Below are 22,868 nucleotides of genomic sequence, written 5' to 3' on the forward strand. Positions count from 1 at the left end.
TCGTTGTGAAAGCGAAACTACTTTGTTTGGCCTTCCAAAAGAGGACACGACTAGAAATCAGTGGTTAAGTTGTATTTACAACACTGTTCCAGAACAGTTGCATCTGTGGCACAAAGGCTGTTTCTATAAAGTTGGGCAGTTCCAACTTTGCAAGGACAGTCTGGCGCTTCTGACTCACAGCCTGTAAGTACGTTTTTTTATTTAAATAATTTGCCACGGATGATTCAAACGCGAGTTTTGAGCAAAGCGTAAAAAGACAGCATAAGTCATTATAATCAGTAATTATGTCCCCACTGGATGCAACAAATATGCTGATTTTCTGATCAAGAAACATTTCTTATTATCAATGTTGAAAACAGTTGTGTTGCTTAATACTTTAAGCAGCGGAACCTGTGATTAAGTGGAAGTGGAAACTTTCAGGATACTTTGATGAATAGAAAGTTCAAAAGAACAGCATTTATTCAAAATGTATTTTTATGTAACATTGTAAAAGTCCTTAATGTCACTTTTGATCAACTTAATGCATCCTTACTGAATAAAGGTATTCTTTTTTTTAACTAACCAAATTGAATGATAGTGTGAATGTATGTTTGTGTTTATTGCTAAATAGTCAAATGCTAAATCAAATCCCTATGCTAAAAATGTTTGGGGAATGCTCCAAATAACAACAACAAATCACACCATTCTCTTTCCTTCAGGAGAAGAATCTGGACTGGTTTCCACGGATGCGGGCCATGTCTTTGGTAAACTCGGAGGGAGAGAGCGAACAGAATGAGATCCGATTGGTGCAGGAAAGGCTGGACACCACTGTCACTCTCATGGCTCAGCTGACTTCCCAGCTGTCCGAGCTTAAAGAACAGGTAACATACAGCACACCATCCAATGGGACGGCCTGGTTTCACAGAGCAAAACAGTCTTTTTCCTCACGGGGCCTCTGAAGTGTTTACTATTAGGCCCTGCTGAGGAAGTGCGTCAGAGCAGGGGTGGGGCGGTACCCCGGGACGATGTGGATGTTCCGGCTGTGCTCCGCTGTGTCGGTTCACTGCCATCACCTGCCTGGCCCACATGTGATTCCACACAAACAGTTTAACCGATTCACATGACACAGGGAGAGGGAGAGCTTTGGGTTCTAATGGGATGACGTTGGAAAAGAAATTGCTGCCCCATGGCTCATTTTTTTTAAGGTCTGCATATTTGTTTGACCTTAGACTTCAGATTTGAACTGTTCTGTGCTGTAAACACACAGGAACTGCACAGTCATTGAGAATCGGCGCTGATCCAAACCACTGAGCCTGAAACAGTCGAACCAGAACTGTTAACCACGCCGTGTTGCCCCTCACATCCTCCAGCGGTCCTTCTGATTCCTGGCAGTCACGAGGAGCGGGCTTAATGTAATTCTCCTGGCAGTGCTGGATGTTAAATAACTTATTAAAGTGATTTCTTCTCCGACAGCCAGGCCTAATTAAACAGATCCTCCTCACCTCTCAGCTCGAGCCAGGCTGAGATCCAGCTCAGATGCGGTAGGCGAAATCCGAACTTGTCATGTGTTCAGACAAACAAGCTCTCACTGATTCAGTGTAGCACACTGTATTCCACCTCCGTTTTCTTGCTAGGACTGTTTATTTGGTAGTTCCTTCTCTTTGTCTGGAATGGCCATGAGGTCAAAAAAAGATACACGTTGGTTCAAATCCAGTGTGTTAGGGAAAGTAAAAAAGTGACCCATGGAATAAGAGGTCGTTTTGATATTGGTGCAAATGACGCCATGTTGTAAAGCAATAGTTCAGCCAAAAATGAAAATTCTGTCATCCTCATGTTGTTCCAAACTTTTTTCATCTGTGGAACATATGATATTTTGAAGAATGTTGGTTACCAAACAGTTTTGGTTGTCATTGACGTCCATTATATGGATTTAAAAAAATTCTCAAAATATCTATTTGAAACAGCCTTCACGTCGGGAGTGCGCTCTAAAATGCTGCTTATCAGAATCAGAATCAGAATGAGCTTTATTGCCAGGTATGTTTACACATACGAGGAATTTGTTTTCGTGACAGAAGCTTCCACAGTGTAACAGAATGACAGTGACAGAACAAAAAAACACAGATAATAAGAAATAAAAAAAATAAAAAAATAGAACAAGTAAAATAAGGAATAAAAAATATACAAATCGACAATCGACAATTGTATGTCCAGGTATAGAACAATAGACAGTTGTATGTACAGGTATATTATGTGCAAATTGAAATATAGACTGAGTATGTGTGTTAGATAAATAAGTGTATGAGTGAATAAATAGTGTGTGTTCCACAGTTATTGTCAAGTGTTCATGAGAGGCCTGAGGGAAGAAACTGTGCCTGTGATGGCCTGAGGGAAGAAACTGTTCCTGTGTCTGGCCGTTCTGGTGCTCAGAGCACTGTAGCGTCGACCAGATGGCAACAGTTCAAAGAGGGAGTGTGCTGGATGTGAGGGGTCCAGAGTGATTTTGCCAGCCCTTTTGCTCACTCTGGATGAGTACAGTTCTTGGAGAGAAGGGAGGGTTGTACCAATGATTCACTCAGCAGTCCGGACTACCCTCTGTAGTCTTCTGAGGTCAGATTTGGTAGCTGAGCTGAACCAGACAGTTATAGAAGTGCAGAGGACAGATTAAATGATGGCGGAGTAGAACTGTTTCAGCAGCTCCTGTGACAGGTTGAACTTCCTCAGCTGGCGAAGGAAGTACAACCTCTGCCATCAGCGTCGGCGCCATCTCAATCTGGAGGCAGCTTGAAGTTTTGGAACTGAGTGATTGTGTCAATGTGCAGTCATATTAGCAAATTTCACTGTCAAAAAAAGGTCAATTGTCTACACAGAAGTCACTTTCAAACCAAGCAGCTTTCTGTTGGTCAACATGGCGGATTCTTGAAAATGAATGAAATCTGCACGAGGAACTTTTTCACCCTGAATCAAAAATTCCCAACCCTGTGGATTCCCATTGAATGACTAGATATTGCCCACAAAATTTCACTGCACAACCGTAAATGTAAATGCATCTTCAGAAAGTACACTGTGAGAAGATCAGTTAAATTTACAGTAAAAAAGTGGCAGCTTTGGTTACCAGAACTTTACTGTAAAACAAAAGGTAGTATTTACAGATTGATCCTAAATGTACAGTTAAAACATTTATAATATACTGATAACCACCTTACAAACATAGGTGGTAGAGAGAAAGCCACATGATTCAATCTAATTTTTTTTTACTCAGAAATTACATTAACATTTTTTTAATTTTCCTGGGAAAATATTTGAATTTTTTTTCAAATGTCAAATTGAAGGATTGTGTATATAATTGCTGTTTTTATACATTTAGCAATTTTTTGTTGGTTTGTCAAAATAATATTGTTAAATTAGCGAAATCATTGAATTATTGTGGTTAAGACTATTTTAAATCTGGTTACATTTGAGTTTGCTATGTATATAGCCTTTGATGCTGATATGGCATACAATGAAAAATAAATTCTATTTAGGCGGTGCATGGTGTCATACACATAAATATAAAACCCTGTCATGGTACTAAAATAATGCGGTGAGCATTAATTCAACAACATCAGATGTATCTTAAAACCCTAATGTACATAACTGATAAAGAAGAACTAAGAAGAAACAGTTATTTCATTGAAAAACCATGAAATGTGAGCTAGCACACAGAGAATTCTGGGAATGTCAACTTACATTTCGTCATTGTAAGCTATAAGCTGACTTGTTCTTATTCACTTCTCAAAACAGTATTTTACTGTAAAATTATATGAAATGTCTCATTAGATCTGTAAACTTTTTTTAGCATATATAATAAGGAAACTTACCGTTAACCAGTTTTTACAGTATTTTACAGATAAAATTGCTTATTAAAAAATGAAGCTGATAGCCTTGTGGGTTTTTTTTTTTTTTAGGCTGTAATTTTGAGATGTAACTAAATTGGCTTCCCTGTTGTGTGTGTGTGTGTGTGTGTGTGTGTGTGTGTGTGTTTTTCTGCACGTGTACAGATGACAGATGTGTGTGTGTTCATTTGCATTCATGCATTTAACAACGATTTTATTCAGAGTGACTTGCAAATGAGGAACATCACAGTATTCAAATAACAATATTTGCAGTGCAAACCCAAATATGCACACACACAAACATAATACAGTATATTAGAAAATACTTAACAGAAAACAGTAAATTATGATGCGAGCGCAAAGTAAAGTTATTAATTATAAGTATTAGAATATCAACAGTATGTACAGTGCATGCAATTGCATATATATATATATTGCCTGTGCAATTAATCGCATGTGATTGTCATGCACATCTGGTCAGTAAAGCCGGTTCTGTGATCTGTGAACAAGCTATGCAAAACCGCGTTCATAATCACAGACAAATCGCCTGCGATTATGAACGCGATTTTTCGTAGCGTGTCAGTGAACTACGGCTCTGTGTATTAAATGCCGCTCTGTCTCAAAGTGTTAAATTAGCGAAATCATTGAATTATTGTGGTTAAGACTATTTTAAATCTGGTTACATTTGAGTTTGCTATGTATATAGCCTTTGATGCTGATATGGCATACAATGAAAAATAAATTCTATTTAGGCGGTGCATGGTGTCATACACATAAATATAAAACCCTGTCATGGTACTAAAATAATGCGGTGAGCATTAATTCATCAACATCAGATGTATCTTAAAACCCTAATGTACATAACTGATAAAGAAGAACTAAGAAGAAACAGTTATTTCATTGAAAAACCATGAAATGTGAGCTAGCACACAGAGAATTCTGGGAATGTCAACTTACATTTCGTCATTGTAAGCTATAAGCTGACTTGTTCTTATTCACTTCTCAAAACAGTATTTTACTGTAAAATTATATGAAACATCTCATTAGATCTGTTAAAATTTTTCACTCATGTAATAAGTAAATATGACATTAACCAGTTTTGGCAGTTAGCAGCATTTTTACACTCTTTTACTGTAATTACTTTTAAAATATTATTATTTATTTTATTTATTTTTATTTATTTTGGAGCTGATAGCCTTGTAGGATAATTTTATTTAGGCTGTAATTTGATGCAACTGAATTGGCTTCCCTGTTTTATGTGTGTGTTTTTCTGCACGTGTACAGATGACAGAGCAAAGGAAGAATAAACAGAGATTGGGCTTCCTGGGACCATCACAGATGAACCATCAGATCCCCCCTGCACACTGAGGATGCTCTTCACACACAGATGCTGATGTTCACACCATGAACTACACTACACTCATGGTGATATCACACTTTACATCATGACAGGACAGTTGTCCAGTTAGATCCTACAGTCCTACAGACTTGAGCGTCATTTTGTAAGTGTTTCCTCGTTTAGATCTTATAGACGGAGGACGTTTGGAAACATACAGAGTGTGTTTGCTTGGAAAATCATGAACTCTACACATATGAGGGCTTACGCCAGATGACTCAGACAGTCTTTGGACGGGCTGTCTGCCTTTTTTCTCTCCTTTTTTTTTTTTTTTAAGCGTCAAATATTAACTCCCTCACATTTTAATTACCCTGTCCATAACTTGAGTATTGCTGTAATTCAAAGTGGACTTTAGTCTGTGTTGGAATAACTGGAGAGATAAAGTACCTCTAAACAATTTAATAATTTTTTTATAATTCAAATTCAGCATTACTTTAATGACTGGAAAACATTCTCATCTCATAATCAGACAATCACGTGACCGTTGGAATCTGTTTGCGTCACCTTCTACGAAGACCTAAACGCTAGTCTTAACTCTTAAATGATGATCATTTTTATTGTGTATTTTATGTTGGAGATGTGACTAGCATATTTGTGCTTGCCTTATATAAAGTTGTACAGAAAATAATAAAGAATTTATATTTGGTATTACAATGGTTAGTTTGACTATCTACTCTTTAAATCATTTAGAAACACTAAGGTTTAGAGAGTTAATATTATGTGATATAGTAGAAGCAATTATTTTTGGGATATTTAGGTATCTATGCAAGGATCGAGAATATCTGAAGATAAGATCATTTTATAAATGATGAATTTGTTGTGTCCGCACTGATAGCTGACATCTGTTGTCAGATCTGTGTACAGAGTTCAGATTCACACACAAGAAGTGGATCTCAAATGCTGTTTTAATGGACATGGCAACTCAACACTGTACTAGAACAGTTTTTACAGTTTTTCACAATGCATTTAAATCAGACATCCAACATTATGGTGTAATATTGATTGAGAATACTAGAAAAAATTTTAATTGTCATGTGATCCTTCAGAAATCATTCTAATATGCCGATTTGGTGCTCCAGCAACATTTCTTGTTATTATCAATGTTTAAAACAGTTGTGCTGCTTAATATTTTCGTGGAAACAAACAGCAATTATTTAAAATAGAAGTCTTTTTGCTAACATTATAATAGTATCCGTGAGCCCATCCAAACAGACCTAGTTTTCATTTCACAAGACGTTAATTGATGGACTGGAGTCGTGTGGATTACTTGTGGGTTATTGTGATGTTTCAATCAGCTGTTTAGACTCTCATTCTGACGGCACCCATTCACTGCAGAGGATCCACTGGTGAGCAAGTGATGTAATGCTAAATTTCTCCAAATCTGTTCCAATGAGGAAACAAACTCATTTACATCTTGAATGACCTGAGGGTGAGTAAATTTTCAGCAAATTAAATTTTGGGGTGAACTGTTTCTTTAACCTGTAGTACGCCTGGTGTTTTTAGGGTACAGGACCCTGCCTAGTTACTTGAGAGTGCAAAGATTCACATCTGCTCGTGCCTTCACTCTGGCACGGGTTAAAATTAGCCCCTGACGGCTCCATTATAGCTCTCAGCTGTCACTAAGCAGGGGAAAGTCCAGCACGTCTGGAATGCTCCATCAGGGAGGAGAAGACAGTTAGTTGGATAACTGCCACTCTCACTAACTGATCGCTCATCTGTCGGCAGGCACGTCTTTCAACATGAAACAGGAACAATCAAATAGAAGCAAATGTCATGGATATAGCAGTTATTCGACGTTTTATCGTGCGATTTATTGTACATATAAATTCAGTCTCCCCTCAGCATGCATGTCAATATTTGAATTGGTTTTAATGGTGATAATATTTGATCCTTCCTTAACACGCACAGTCTTTCTCAAAGTTCAGTCATGCAGGTGCACAGTTATTAAGTCAAATATTTACCAGGCAAGACAGTGAACAACATCCTGCATAAACACACTCATTAATCTAAATATACCACCCTCCCTTCCTTCTTTCTGCATGTGATAGGTCTGCATGTGATTGTGCGTGTTGTTGTCATGCTGGTTGGTCGGAGAGCAGATGAGATCTGTCACATGCTGCACTCTTTCCCAAAAGCACTGCAAATCAGAGGGGGATTTTTCATTTGACTCAGCATTCCTGCTTAATCTAATAGTGTACAGAGTGACTCGCTGAAGTTCTGCTGCAGAGGCTGAGGAGACAAGAATATGGTTCTGTTACAGGAATAGTTCACCCCAAAATTTAAATGATGCCATTTATGTATCCTGATGTCATTCCAAACCACTTTGACATTATTTTGTGAAATCCAAAAGGAGATGTTTATCAAAATGTTCACGCTGCTCTTGTCCATACAGTGAAAGTAAATGGTGGCCATATCTGTCAAGTTAAAAAAATGACAAAACCATGATCATGCAAATTTTATAATATTTTTTACCTGATTGGGGCTTCAGAATGCATGGTCACTATTCACATTACAGATTCACAAACACTACCGTTCATTTTTTTTTATTTTTTTTTTTTAAAGAAATTAATACTCTTATTCAGCAATGATGCATTAAATTGATCAAAAGTGACTGTAAATATTTTATAATATAATATAATATTTATAATAATACTCAATAAAGAATTCTGAAAAAAGTATAATGCTTAATACATTTTTTTTCAACATTAATAATAATAAGAAATGTTTCTTGATCAGCATATTAGAATAATTTCTGTAGGATCATGTGACACTGAAGACTGGAGTAATGGCTGCTGAAAATTCACCTATGCCATCACAGGAATAAATTATATTTTTAAATATATTCAAATAGAAAACAGATATTTTGAATTATATTAATATTTCACAATATTACTGTTTTTACTGTATTTTTGATTAATTCAACCTTTTGAATGGTGGTGTACAGTATTATTCACATACAATAAACTTAATTTTTATTTAAAAAATGAGCAAAACTTATTGTAATTTTTTTTTTAATAGTCCTTTGTTGTTAGCAATTGTTAACAATTATTCATTTATGTTCATATAAATTATATAAATAAAAAATACATTTAATATATTAGTATATTATTATTATTATTAGATTACATGCACATCATTGGGGATGTGATCCAAAGATGGCATATTTCAGTTTGCTTGACAACATGAGAAATACATAAGTATGAAATTCAGTTAATAATTTTGAAAGGACATGCAGTTGAATGATGAATGAGAGAGGGTTATGTAAATGCCTTTTATTAGAAATCAGCTTAAAGGAAAGATGAGTCATACAAAGCTTACATTTATGGTTGTTTTTTCTGTGCTGAAGCATCATGTTGCATCTCTTCCAAACACCAGACCGTAGGTCTCTTTAAAGCAACAGACTCTTTTAACACCTCAGGCAGCTCTCTTCCTGTTGGCAGTGTTCAAATCACTCAGTCTTTTTCATTTGGTTTACAAGCTTCATTGACGAGGACTTAATGATGAAAAACACAGCTTTTTGGTTTGATTGTCAGGCTTTACATTCGCTCAATTTTTCACCTGGCCACAAATATAAAATATGCAATAGACCTATGTAAAATAAAAAAAGATTAAAAAACATCTGCCCTTCCATTGCATGAAAGTGGAGGCAGTGACCTGCTGTTTGTCTAAGTACCCCTTTGAACCCCCCCAGTCCCTGACTGACTGACTGCTGTTCACTGGCTTTATGAACTGGGACTTCAGTCCACAAACCCGTCCAGCCTCGTCACTGGACACTCCTATTATTTCTGGCTGCTGTGTACACAGTGCTTTTGTTTTGAAGTGCTCTAGACAGTTCTTCAGGTAAAGCAGTACTGTATTCAATGATTTGATATGTTATATTTTAGAAATCACATTTCATCTAAGAAATGTTAAAGACTGTTGCTCCTGTGTATTCTCATAGTGTTTAATGTGACTTATTAAAAGACTAGAAATTATAAATAAATCTAACAGATAGTTATAAACCAATATTTTACTAACAGGATAAACTGTATTTTATTTGTAAAAATTTATGCCTATATATCTTTATATCTATTATATCTAAATATGGTCGCCGTGATTTTGCCAAGTAAGACATGTTCCTGGATCAACATCTTTTGTTGATCCTGGATCAACATTACTGTCCAAAAATATAGACTAAACCCAATCCCTACCCCTAAACCTACCCATAATTTATTCCTAAAATCAGTGTGAAATGATCATGCTCATTGCTCAGTGCTCATTTACAAGGGTGTAGAAGCACCTAACCCTGATCGTAAGCCTAAAACAGATATTTCCTGAAAAGTTATCCCTCAATTCTGATTGGTTAATTGGAATGTTGTTCCAGGATCAACAAGGATGTTGATCCAGGAACATGTTGTACTTGGAGAAATCACGGTCACCATCTAAATATCTAGATCTATATCTGTATGTATGTATGTATATATACAGTATATATATATTTATATATCAACAGTAAATTAACCACCAGGAATTTTGTCTCAGAAACAATGGACAATAAACGCACCTGAAGTTAGAAAAAGAGTCAAAGGTAAAGGTTAATGTGTGAATAATTGCATTTTAAGGTGTTTTTTTTTTTTGGACTAAGAAAAATTTCATACTGCCAATTAAATACGTTTTTATGCATGCCATTATCACAACAGTAACAACCACAATAACAGATTGTGTCGCTCATTTTCCTAAAATGTCAGGTCTCGTTTTGTCACTTACTGGTTATATAGATAAAAATACTTTCCTTGGCAGTGGTAAAAATAAACAGTTAACCTCAACAAGTTGAAAATTTTCAAAAATTTCCAATATAGAAAAATACAATAACTCTAAAGATTGCATAAAACTTCCTGAAATATTATAATATGGCAATACAAACAGACTCATTTAACTGCTTTGATAAAAGGTTGCATGACATAAAACTCCCAGTGTGGCAGACACTGCAGCAAACAGTTTCTTCCCTAAAGGCACAAACACACCCACGCTCCGCATGTTTACTTCTCCAGAGAAATCTCTCAGTGCCCTAAACTTTCTGCCAATTGTGGGTAGAAGGAGATCCCGTCTGTAGCCCAGCGAAAAACACCTGGTACCTGTGCTTCCACATGAGGAAGGCCCCCACCAGGCAGACGATAGCCTGAGCCAGGTTCAGCACCATCTGCAGAAGGTAATACATGGGTAGAGTGCTTACGATTGCACTGCAGTCTGTCACGCCGCTGTAGGTGAAAGTGCGGGCGATGGGATCCTCAGGGTCCAGAGTGCACAAACAATACTCCCCCATTTCCTTGCAGCTGTAGCTGTTAGTCAGGGCATAATGGTAGCACTGGAAGGCAATGACCACTGCGGAAATGACCAGCCCCATCGTGCACAGGAAGAAGTACAGGAGCTGGGCAGAAGTGAGAGAGGGGTTACAGTCATTTGTGATAATTAAGGCAAGGCAATGGAAATCAGATTTAAATAGACTAAAATGCCTATTCTTGTTCATTTAAAACCAGCTCAATGTTCTGACTTGATGACTCAGAAATGTCAATGGTCCATTAAATATTAAAAATATGCCTAATTAAAGGAACAGTTGACCTGAAAATTTTGATTTTGTCATTAGCACACTCACACCATTTTGTACACAGCCATACTTAAATTAAATCGTTCCAATGAGCTTGACAAGAACGAAGAAGTTCCAATTAGCTATTTTTCCACTTACATTTTCTTAATAAAGGTGTCGATTCAAGTCAAGATTCTACTTAAGATAAATCACAACATAAATCCCAGATTCACTCTTATTATCAGCTCACTCATTTAATAAATCCATTCGAACATCATCTCAGTTCAGTGAGTAGGTGAGTTGTTTACTGGAGAACCACCAGAACCAAATTGTGGGGGAAAAAATCCACAAACCACTTCATCCGAGTCATTGAAAACAACTGACTCGAAAGAACATCGCTAATTCATTCAGAAGACTTGGAATATAGATTAAGTAATATGGGCTACTTTTATGATTTTTGGAGACATTTAAATCACTTTCCACTTTTGTTGAATGGCAAAAAGAGCTGCATGGACATTCCACATTTCATATCCTTATGTGTTGCATGGACGAAATATAATAATAGTGGGTTGGAATGATATGGGGTGAGTAAATGATCATTATGGTGACATAATTTTAATTTCTGGATGAATTGTTCTTTAAAAAGAATTGTATATTTCTAGGCCTGTTGCTGGATACCTACTACATTTTTACCATAGAAGTCCCCTGCTCTCAGAGCTAAGTTGCACCTCTACATGTTTTAAAGTCCATTTGAAAAGCATTTACATATGAGGTGCAATTGTAATTCTCAGGACATCCAAAAACTGCACTTATTTATTTTTTTACCTTTACAATAAATTGAGCCGACGCTCTCTCATCAGGCACTCTGGTGATGCAGAAGAGGACGAATCCCAGCAGAGACACCACAATCATCTGCAAAACAGAGTATTTTTATAGAGTGCTGCAGTGATGACATATTTTTGTAGGCCAACACGGAAATTAGCACCACCCTGGTTCCCTCAACAAAAACCCGATATGATTCTTCCATTGGCTTTTGGATTATTGCAGAAAATAAGCTCTGTGACAAACAAATATTTATGATTCTCACATGTTTTGTTCATCATGATAATCTTTTATCATGCATATAAAACTTTTGAAGCCTAAATACAATCGCAAAAAGCCAGTTGGCTATAAACAACTACACCTTGGTTGCATGACTCTTTCAGTCTTTATTTAAAAAAAACATATTCTCAGAAAAGTGTGATTATAAACCAAATAAGACTGTAAAAGTGGACTAGTGAGTAGATGAGTTTTCCTGTTTCCTGTTCCCATTTAGCCACTTGTCAGCAATTGCCTTTTTCAAGACAAATTAAAGCTTTAAAAAAAATCACAAAGGGGTATTACTTAAATATTTTATGTCATAGAATAAAACATGAAAATATCTTGAGCTTGACCTTATTTTAGGCATTTAGCCAAAAACCCGCTAAAATGCTAACTTTAAGTTTTGCCCTACAAAAATATGCCATCCCTGCAGCAATCTATAGACCTGTTGTCATTTAGACCCCAAATGTACAATATATAAACTAATCATATGCTCATCAAGTTTTATTAGGCTGTTTGGAGGGTGATCATCACCGTGATCATGTGCATCTCAGAGTCTGTTGTTGAAAATGTTGCCATTGTTGTCATGAACACATACCAGTGTACTGGGTTGCTCTAATCTTATTTGCAGTGCAGCAGACCTAAGTTCTCTATGTCTGCCAGACTTGTTATGAGCCAACCATAACCCTTGTATTGTAATCAGCATTGTGCAACTCTGCATTGAGTTGTCATCTGATAATATATTGACTGCCGTTGCAAATTGAATAGCTTGACCCCCCCACCCTTACGAGATATCTTTATCTCTCACGCTTTTTATCTCACTCTTTTCTTCTCTCTCTATTTTCCCCGCTCTCTTTCTCAGCATGATTGGAGTCTTGTGACTAGCGTGTGCTATCTAATTTGATTGTTTTTCCCAGGTTCTGAGGCAGAGAAGTCTTGGTGACCTCAGTGTTTTTCTCTAGGAACAGCAGCACTGGTCTCGTGAGGCCTGAACTTGAGATGCTCTCTGATCTGCCTTATCACTCCAGTATGTGCGTCCATGAATTTGAATGAGTGTATCCAACACAGCAATCTCATAAAGACATTACTTTATGTTTTATTGCCACAATAGCTAATGTTTTACACAATGAAACAGTTATATATTGGCTTTTGTGTGGCATTCAGAATTAAACAAAGAATGCTTTTTAAATCTTGTTGAATGGAGGTAGCAAACAGTATTCAAAACTGCGATTTTAATTACAAATGTAAAGAAATTCAAATGTAATGTTTAAAAAGAAAGCCAATTTTGTAACATTTTAAAATAAAGTTATATTGTTAACATTATTTAACTACTTTAGTTGCCATGAACTAACAATTAAAAATATTTCTGAAGCATGGTTATTATTTCAACATTTACTTATGTTAATAAGTACAAACTCTAAATCTTCGCTTGACACAGTCTTGTTCAAAAGTTTTGAAAAAGTTACATAGATAAAATACTGTATTATCGAGATCAGACAAGATTGTTGAGCAATATTATATACAAATTCTCTTTTTTTATCAACTTGTGTTCTTTTAATTATCACAGGTATTTGTATTTCTTTTTCTAAGTGATTGACCATAGGCCTCATTGATCTGAGCTTATGCATGATGTTATGTTTTTAAACAATAAATAAATACAAATTTAAAATTATTTGTGGATAATTTGTGCAATGTTCACTCAAAAACTGAGGTGCATAAGCTCAGATCAATGAGGCCTACTACCAATCTGTTCCAAAAAGAAATACAAAACCTGTGCAAAAGAAAAGAAAAGATTGAATCCAAGATTTGGAGATTTACAAGAATTTTTTTTAATGTTTTAAAAGGGTTAAATCTGCAGTCCGTAACTTTTTTTGCGTTCAAAATTTATATAATAAGCGAGTATACCATGAATCCATTTTCCAAACCGTGTTTTTGGCCTGTCCTCCTGAATCACTACGGTACACCTATAATAAGTGTTTATATTCGGACTATTTTAGACTGGTTCGGGTAGGTACCGCTGCAGCCCAGTACCTGCGTGATTCGTCATAGACATAAACAGAGAGAAGTAGCTCCGGCTACAATGTTCTTCCGCAAGACGCACGCCGTTCTGTTTATTAACCTCTAGAGCGCCAAAAGTTACTGCAGCTTTAAGTAATGTACTTTCTATAAGTACATAGAAAAAAAAAACAGAATGCAATTGCAATGTTATCTCCCTGTATGATTCAGTCCTGTTATATTGTCATATGGCCTACGTGACTGGACATGCATGTCTGCACAGAGGGATTGCTTTGCATCTTTTGAAGATTTGTTTTCTATTTATAAAGTTACAGTTTGATCCAACTCTCCTGTGATTCTCAAACAGACATACAGCTGTAGCATTTTTAGTGTCATTTTTATCTAAGTAACATGGGTTGTTTTTAAACTTTACATCGATTTTTTGCTATAGGCTTCTGTGAATAGATACTTCTCTGAGCAAAGGCAAGAAGCACGGATACTCTGTAAATCACTGCTGAACAAGCAAAATCCACTGATAAGCATATGAGCTTGTACTCTTTTCCAGATTTCTCGCAACATGACACTCTCAGTGGTCAATCTTATATCAGCTTTAAAACTCGTGATTCTGTTTATGAATGTATTCATTGTTCTCATGTTATTTTGGACATGCATACATGCTCTCTGTAACATTGTTTATGTATGCTTCTGTACAGTATGGCATTGTGGCCAATGGATCTGATATGAGACGGCCTCATGCATGGCCCCGAAAGAGTAAACAAGGCATGCTGGGAGTTGAGGGAGAGGTTGATGAAGAGCAAAAGGAAGCTTACAATGATGCCGGCCCAATGGGGCGTCTCCCTGGCCAGCAGAGAGGAGCTAATGGCAACCATTAGGAAGGCCACAGCAGCTACTGCGATGCCCAGCAGAAGCTGTAACAGAGCGACCAGCAAAGGAAAGCGGCAGCCACAACATTTTTGGGCTTCCTCCAGCACTTGGCCTCCAGTTTCTGCTTGTCCCTTCTTCTCCTTGCCAGCGGTTGCGTTGCCTCCTCCAGCCGACCCCATCGGACTCGTCCCCGACCCCATAATTCCTCCTGTCTCGTGCGGAGGTTCTTAATCTTCCTTTGAGGCCGACTGGACGTTCTTGTACTCGCCCTCTATCTGTTTGTCCTTCCTTTTCTTTCTCGTCTGCCGTTTCTTTTGCGCTCTATAGCTGGACTGCTCCCTTGCCCTCCCTCCTCACTGGAGGCTTCTCTACCTATGCGATCCCTGCTATTCGGAATCAGAAAGGACTCTGAACTAATATGGAAAACATTTGGAGCAGATTCCACAAGAGCCACATATAGAGCACAGAAGAGGAGACGGAAAGGAGAGAGGGTTGAAAAGGGGAGGGAAGACATAAAGGGGGACTCCAACACACGACAGCTTCTAGTCTCCCTGAAACTAAACAGGAAACAGGGATCTTATGGAGCAGAAACAATTCTTGTCTCTGGCAAACATGTGGGAGAGTGCTTGAGTCCTGCACCTCCTGCAACACACTGTGCAATCTATTCATAACAGCCTGGAGTCAGTCACATGATTTCGATGAAGTTACGTGACCCGCGGGCATGTGAGCGGGTTACAGTTAATCTCTTATGAATATTATGTGAGAGTGCAGATATGCTACGTGTTCATTTTACTTTGTGTTAATTATGGAGAATCTCTAACTATATGCAGGCCTTGTTTCTTATAATGAATATGTCTGTATTCACCCAGACCTTTTGTAAAACTCTATTCATTTTTACATTTCTTTATATACTGGAAAAATTCTGATTTATAATCTTATAATGGTTTCATCTGCTAAAGTCTTCTGAAGGCTGGATATTGACAGAATGTGGTCTATTTTCAGCCAGACTATATTGAGAGCTTATTCTATGTGCTGTTGTATGTTATGTCACACCTCATTTCAGATGGCACGTATAGGCAAAGCAATCTCAGTACATCTAGATGTTAGTTCAAGCTAAACATGCTGCACAGAACTTCAGAAAAGTTCACATTATAAAGCTGCAAATAAATGATTTGTCATAAAATATTGATCACAAATATTTTCTTAGCAGTTTGTTGATATATAAAAAATGGATACAGTTCATTTCAGTTAAAATATAGCAGGCAATCTATTTGCAAATCTTTAAAAATATGTATTTCAAAATATATTGAGGAAATGTGAACACTGCAAGTACAATCAAATATTTAGAGATGACTAAAATATGATTGCAACTAATAATAAAATATTAATAAAATAATAATTTATAATATTAATAGTAATATTTTTGACATGAAGCATAATTATGTTTATCCCCAAAGATATGAATTATCAGCCTAGACAAATAGTGATAGTTATATTTGGTAAACATGATAAATATATAAAAGCATGATTTTGAAAATGCATTTAGCCAAGTTAATACATGCGTCTTTAAATCTTTGTTTAGGCCTACTTAGTATGCAGACCTTTACGGAAGTCCCAAACTGGAAAGAAAATAAAACATAAAATAGGCTAATGTTTTTTAATGCCAAAAAGTTTTCATTTTACGTAAGTTTAGACTATAATAATTCTAACTGATTTTATATAAAATAATTACATGTCTAAGATATATCTTCATTTATAATAAATGTTGTAAATAATATAATAAGTATCTTGGTATTTTACATTTAGATGTGTAGATGGTAGTTTATGCTTGAGACCTCAAATACAAATATTTGAATGCGTCTGAGCAATATGCTGTGGTTTTATTTTTCAGCGTCTCTTCAGCAATAAACTGTCAATTTTCAAGCCCATTTAATACCCGGATTCTAAAGCTGCTGCAGTTTACACGTGAGTCAGCGCGCGGTTCCTGTGAAGGCGCGCGTGCGCGGTAATCTGGGCAAAGTGGCAGCTCAGACGAGCGCGCGCACACATCGTCATTCAGAGGTGCTGCGCGATACCGGACACACCGCACTGCCGCTCCGCTGGTAGCCGACTGGATTAACGAAACCTGATTTTAAAAGAAGTGCACAAGAAAGTGGGACAAAGTTATGGATGAAAGAATACCGAGAATGCAAGGCAGACAGTTCCTGGATCACGCGGATTTCTTGGGGTAATTTTTATGTTCTGTTGTTTTGGTTTTTAATCAACTCAACAAATGTAAGGTTTTTTTTTTTTTTTTTATGTGTGAGGTTGGTGGCGAAATTAATAGATTTGCTTCTTTAAAATGTGTTTTTTTTTTTTTTAGGGTTGAATATTCGTCTCTCTACATGTGCAAATCCAAAAGAGCTGTGAAGAGAGAGGAAGGAAAGGTAAGCAAAAACTGTGGACCCGCGATGGAAACGTGATGTCCGTCAAGTTCACGTAACACTTTGTGTCGCTCGTTTTTAATAATCCGAGTGATAATTATTACTTAAAGAACTTTTTGCAATGGCTAATGCTTCTTATTCGCAGGACGCGTATAAGTTACCACACAGACTGATCGAGAAAAAGAGGAGGGACCGAATAAATGAATGTATTGGGCAGCTGAAAGATTTATTACCTGAACATCTGAAACTTACGGTAACTTAAATCAACTAAATTGTGTTTGGTCTTGTTAAAATGTGTTTTGTAATTTTAGCTCACCCGCATAAGGAAAGCAAGAAAGTAGGCAAATCCGATAAATGTTCGTATTGTCTTACAGACACTTGGTCACTTGGAAAAAGCGGTAGTTCTTGAGTTGACGCTGAAGCATTTGAACGCTTTGACAGCTGTCACAGAGCAACAGCACCAGAAGATCATCGCTTTGCAGAACGGTAAATTACATAATGTGCAACCCACACAATGCAATCAGAGAAACATCAATACCACATCAAGTAAAACAGTAAATGGAGATCAAAGTACAGTACTTTAACAAAAATAGATGCACATATAGCTGCAATTATGCATATACTTTTTATATCAGTTATGCTTATTGCTTATATATGTTAAGTGTTTTTATAGATCACTTTTTTGTTGCATGTATTTATATATTTATATCTGTCTAGATTTATTATTAATTATCTATCTATCCATCTATCATCTATCTATCTATCTATCTATCCATCTATCATCTATCTATCTATCTATCTATCTAGCGTCTGTCTGTCTGTTTATTTGTCTGTTTTTTAATGACAGGACTTTTTGTCTCTATTTTATGAAAGGTGAGCGATCGTTGAAGTCCTCCCTCCAGGCTGACTTAGACACGTTTCACTCAGGCTTTGAAGCATGTGCCAAAGAAGTCCTGCAGTATCTGAACAAGGTGGAGAACTGGCCGGCGCGCGAGCAGATGTGCACGCGACTCATTAACCACTTACACAAAGTTTCCGTGCCGTTCCAGCCGGGCGCAGGGATCCTGCAGCAGCCGTTGCCAGGTGACGACGCTCCAGAGCGGGACGCGCAGACAGATACTCAAGCCAACTGTGTACCTGTCATCCAGAGGACTCAGAACCTCGAGCTTAACGAGAACGACACGGACACCGACAGCGGATACGGAGGAGAGGCAGAGAAAGGCGATGGCAAATGCGAGAAAGGATGTGACACGGCCAAAGGAGTAAAGATCAAGCAGGAGTTCGGAGATGAACGTGTCACCAAAAAAGCCAAAATGAACTGGTCTGCGAACGGTACGTCAGATTCCACCAATACCTGGCCGGACATGGCGTTAATGAACTCTTTAATTGGAATGACGGGTGTTGGTGGACAACAAACTCCTTTTTGCATGCCGTTTTACTTTATAAACCCGTCTGCAGCATCGTACATGCATTTGTTTGATAAGAGTCACTTGGAGAAGTTGGTGTATCCAGCAGCGGCGGCGGCGCTGACCACCCCGTTCCCGTGGCTTTACCCCGGGATTCCCACACACACCTCCGCTGCAGCCGCAGCTGCTGCTGCCATCGCTTTCCCCAGTGCACCCGCCGATAAAACCTCTGGATTTAATGCAGCATCCTTAAAAGATGACGCGCCGCCATCTCCCGATGGTGACCTGTCCAACGAGGCCGACCTGGCCTCTCCTGTGTCTGGGGATCATCATGGCTCAAAGAGTGTCGCCATTCATCAGCCCCAAAGAAATGAAAATGATGGTACATAAAGCTGATCTTTTGACCTTGTTTATCTTAATTTAATTGTCATTGAGTATTTACTATAGTGTTTCTATGGATTTCCAAGCAAAGGCTGTTTTTTTTTTTTTTTTTTAACATTATTATTATGAGGACTCAAAATTTCAAAACAAATTGGTTTATCATTTTTTTAGGGGAGAATGGGGGACATTGTAACAGCCAGTGCCTTTTGCACTGATTCCTTGAGATATTTGAATGAAAATCCAATTGTCGGCAACTTTTACGTTCTTTATGTCTCGCCATCCAATGGCATATTAGTACTCACTGAAAATGTGTGAAATCTCAGACTTTGCTCTGGGGGGGGGTTCTGTTGTAGTTGTCTTTTTTATTTTTGATGAAGAAACTTAGTTTAGTGAAGTACATAATCTACATATTAATCTTCTTTAAGCTAAAGAACGGCGCTTGTCCTAGCGGAACGTTCCTTTCAAAGATTTGGAAGTCACATATTGGACTCTTGGATGTGATGTTTGATACTGACCTCAAGCAGGCTGGTGTGACTGCTGCAGTATTTGTCAGATATATAACTTTCTATTATAGTACAACTGGATTTCGGTTGTATTTTGCTCTTTTCAAAGTTCAGTGCTTGAAAGAGTTACCTACATACCTCAACATACCGTAGTGTTTGGGCCAGGACTCATTTCTTAGAGATGCTCCTCTGGTAGGGGTGTTGACTAAATGTTTCAAGTGATTTTAATTGGACAAATGGTGCGAGCCACAACCCTCTGATGTAATGTTACAGCAGTCCCCGTCTCTCTCTCCCTCTCCCGAACAATTAGTCTGAATCTCTTGTGAAGGAAATCAACACTCCAGATCAGAATGACAGGACCAATCACCTGTCAGTCATCACTGAGAGTGCTTTGCCAACAATCTGACATCATTGCCCTGTGTCACCTCTAGCAAAAGTGTGCAAGGTATAATAGCACCTTATGGAACTTTGATATTGAATGTAATCTGTGTTCTTTTGGTAGATATAAAAGTTTGTACTGTATATATTCTGATAAAAGTAGTTATTTAATCCAGAGGTAAAGTGCACTTTTTCTTGCCTTCTCAGTTTCCTAACACAATCCTCACTCTTTGTTTTTAAGCCAATGCCCTTTGAACTCAAACTATGATATGTTTTTTCTTAAGGAAGTCTTCTTAAATACAAGGCAGGTGTTGGAATATATGTTATCTATAAATGTATGGCATCATAATATTCTTGAGCTGGCATATTCAAACATGTGAGCTGGCTCATTTTAGTCTGAGACAGCTGTTGAAAATTATGTAAGGTAAAACCTTTAAAGAGATGTGATTATATCAAATGTGTTTTGCCTTTTCTGAAACTTTGTCACTATTCATGACCTCAAAAAGCTGTATGGGTTTGGGTCATGTTGTGTATTGTACAAATGTTGTGGAGCACTGTAAAACATGACATGAATAAACATGTAAACGGACCTTTTAGATTGGATGGATTTTAATGAGATCATGGAATTTTATTGAATGCGTTTATTTTTTAGACCTGGGTTTATGAATGCATAGGAACAGTGATGTACCAGCTGCCATTTATTTCTGCATTGTAACACATTTCATAGGCCCTATAGTGTCTTTGCCTCAACTGTCATTTGCCTAAACAGTGGCATGTGGATGTATATAGTTTGTGAATATGCTGTATGTTTATTGTTCATGTTGTAGAAGAAATCTATGGATTTTTTAAAGGATAAACTGAACGACTGCTGCACATTTCCTTAATGCTTTACACATTTGCTGTTTGAAATTATGCAGCTCAGTTGTCAAATAAACATAAACTCATGTGAACAAAATGCTATCACCCCCCTCATTCATTTCAGCACTGAAATGCACATGATAGTTACACAGTACACAGTAAAACACTTAAACAGACTGACAGAATCATTCAGACTTCATTACAGGTCAAAGTACGCATGTGACACTCGGTCCATTAGAGTGTTATTTTTAACATGAACCGCCCAGAAACACCCACTTACCTACAGCTGACATAAAGAGATCTGCTAGCTACATGTAAACAGATTTCATGCACAATTAACATTAACAAAGGCAACTAGGAAAAATAAAAATCAGTTACTCGGAAACTGTCTCTATGAATACTTTTAAGGAGTTGCCCATTATTTGGATCAATAAATGTTTACAAAAAGTATCCTGTGACGAACTAAACTGTGGCCATTTATACTGTCATTAATCAAAATGCCAATAAAAATAAATAAATACCCTCCAACAAAATGACCTTTTATACATTTAATTAGTTTTATGTTGTTTATGTTTTGATGTTGGTGTTTTTACTCAAGGTCAGTTTGAAAATCAGCTGACATGAGATTCATAATGTTGGAATGCAAAAACAACCAAAGTTAACACAATTCACATAATATGAATCCCTCCAAGTTATTCTGAATGCTTATCTGTAAAATGTAGCATTATTGCTCATAAAGTAGGTGTCTGTAAATCATAGCTTGTGGGAAATAAAAATGTAACCCAAGAACCCAGCTACTAAATGCAGCTACTAAATGTAAACATTTAGTAATAGATTTAAAGATATTGTGTCTAGAAAGCTTATGTAATAGACTGAGTTATGATAAATAGTGTTATTCCAGTGGTTGCAATTAACTGGAAAGAGTGCTACATTGTTACTTCAGGATACTCATGTTGGGGACGTGAAAAGTGAATAGGGGCATTTGGTTTTATATTTCAGCATTCAGTTATGCTGAGCAAGATAAGAACACAAACTTGTAGAAATGTGTAGATTCTGCTGTGCTGACACAGTCCCTCATCACGTTCTCAGACTGCAATGAGAACATTATCGAGATCACACTGACATCCAGTGGTAAAACGGCGAAGTCGCATGTAATTTATAGCTTATAGTTTATTTATTTACATGTTTAAATAAATAAATAAGATGTAGGAAATTATCCGTCCTTAGTAGGTTATTATAAGGGAAACAGTGATAAATCATGCACGCATTTCTCTGTTTAGCGTTTTAATGAACTGCGTAAAAGTAGGCCACGAGGAAACGACAGCAGCCTATTATTCTCCTATACACTTATTAGTTAGAAGTACATTTTCAATAGATTTTTCAACTGTATAAGTATATAAAAGATCTAAGTTTATATCTGTTTGGATTTTATTTTCAATATTTATTGTTATTTATCAATTTAATAATTCAAACATAAAATGGAAATAAATAAATCACTTTTAAATGGACAAATTAATAGACATTTACATTATTTTTATTTAATTAATGTTATAATATGTAGTTAAATAAAACAATAAATCATTTTTAAATCGGAAAATAAACTGACATTCAAAATTGGCTGTTTATTTAATAATGTTTTAAATTTAAATTTAAATTTAATGTTTTAAATTTAATGTTAAAAAAATTAATGTAGTTAAATCAAAACATATTTAAAACAATATATTACATAATATGTAATATTATATAATAAATATTAAAATACACTAATTAAACTGTTCTATGTCTATTAATTAGCCCATCTAAAAGGGATTACATTTTTATGTTTGAATTACTAAACTGATAACTTATTCCTTTATTTTTTATTTTAAGTGTCACTCCTAGTCCTCCATAGTTTTAGTTTATGCAAATATGTATGCAAATTGTATGACTAAATTTATAGGGGAAATCCGAATTAAAATGATCAGGACCAGTGTCAACCAAGTCAGCACCATTTCATTCCAGCTGGATCTTTAACAGATATATGCATATTTTAGATGTATTTAGCCATGTGTATTAATATAACCTACATATATTTAGATATTTAGTTGGTTCATATATTTATTTATATTACATATATTTAACATTTCGATTAAATTCAAATGTTATTTTA

At 36.5% G+C, this 22,868-nt stretch overlaps 3 protein-coding genes across 4 annotated transcripts in view; 2 read left to right on the forward strand and 1 right to left on the reverse strand.

Moving 5' to 3' along the window:
- Positions 1-5,806, forward strand: part of LOC107740421 (inositol 1,4,5-trisphosphate receptor type 2-like) — a 95,218-nt gene extending 89,412 nt beyond the window's left edge. The window contains exons 54-55 of the mRNA XM_016552855.1: positions 699-860; positions 5,136-5,806. Of these exons, the coding sequence (XP_016408341.1) occupies positions 699-860; positions 5,136-5,219 (246 nt within the window). The 3' untranslated portion in view covers positions 5,220-5,806. The remainder of the gene's footprint in view (positions 1-698; positions 861-5,135) is intronic.
- Positions 5,807-9,582: 3,776 nt separating this feature from the next.
- LOC107740455 (sarcospan) lies at positions 9,583-15,304 on the reverse strand. Its single transcript, XM_016552904.1, has 3 exons — positions 14,716-15,304; positions 11,636-11,722; positions 9,583-10,654 (listed from the first exon to the last, which is right to left on the reverse strand). Exons 1-3 carry the CDS (start codon positions 14,968-14,970, stop codon positions 10,295-10,297), a joined length of 702 nt encoding a protein of 233 aa, XP_016408390.1. The 5' UTR covers positions 14,971-15,304; the 3' UTR covers positions 9,583-10,294.
- Positions 15,305-16,750: 1,446 nt separating this feature from the next.
- LOC107740304 (class E basic helix-loop-helix protein 41-like) lies at positions 16,751-19,002 on the forward strand. Of its 2 annotated transcripts, XM_016552700.1 has the most exons (6): positions 16,751-16,997; positions 17,133-17,196; positions 17,339-17,446; positions 17,568-17,679; positions 18,067-18,164; positions 18,243-19,002. In XM_016552700.1, the coding sequence occupies exons 1-6, from the start codon at positions 16,936-16,938 to the stop codon at positions 18,987-18,989; spliced, it is 1,191 nt and encodes a 396-aa protein (XP_016408186.1). In that variant the 5' UTR covers positions 16,751-16,935; the 3' UTR covers positions 18,990-19,002. The 2 variants fall into 2 exon arrangements, with proteins under 2 accessions (XP_016408186.1, XP_016408176.1); XM_016552690.1 differs by having other exon boundaries at positions 18,067-19,002.
- Positions 19,003-22,868: the final 3,866 nt, after the last annotated feature.

Source organism: Sinocyclocheilus rhinocerous, unplaced genomic scaffold (assembly GCF_001515625.1).
Source record: "Sinocyclocheilus rhinocerous isolate Xijiao unplaced genomic scaffold, SAMN03320098_v1.1 scaffold2055, whole genome shotgun sequence".
Taxonomy (NCBI): domain Eukaryota; kingdom Metazoa; phylum Chordata; class Actinopteri; order Cypriniformes; family Cyprinidae; genus Sinocyclocheilus; species Sinocyclocheilus rhinocerous.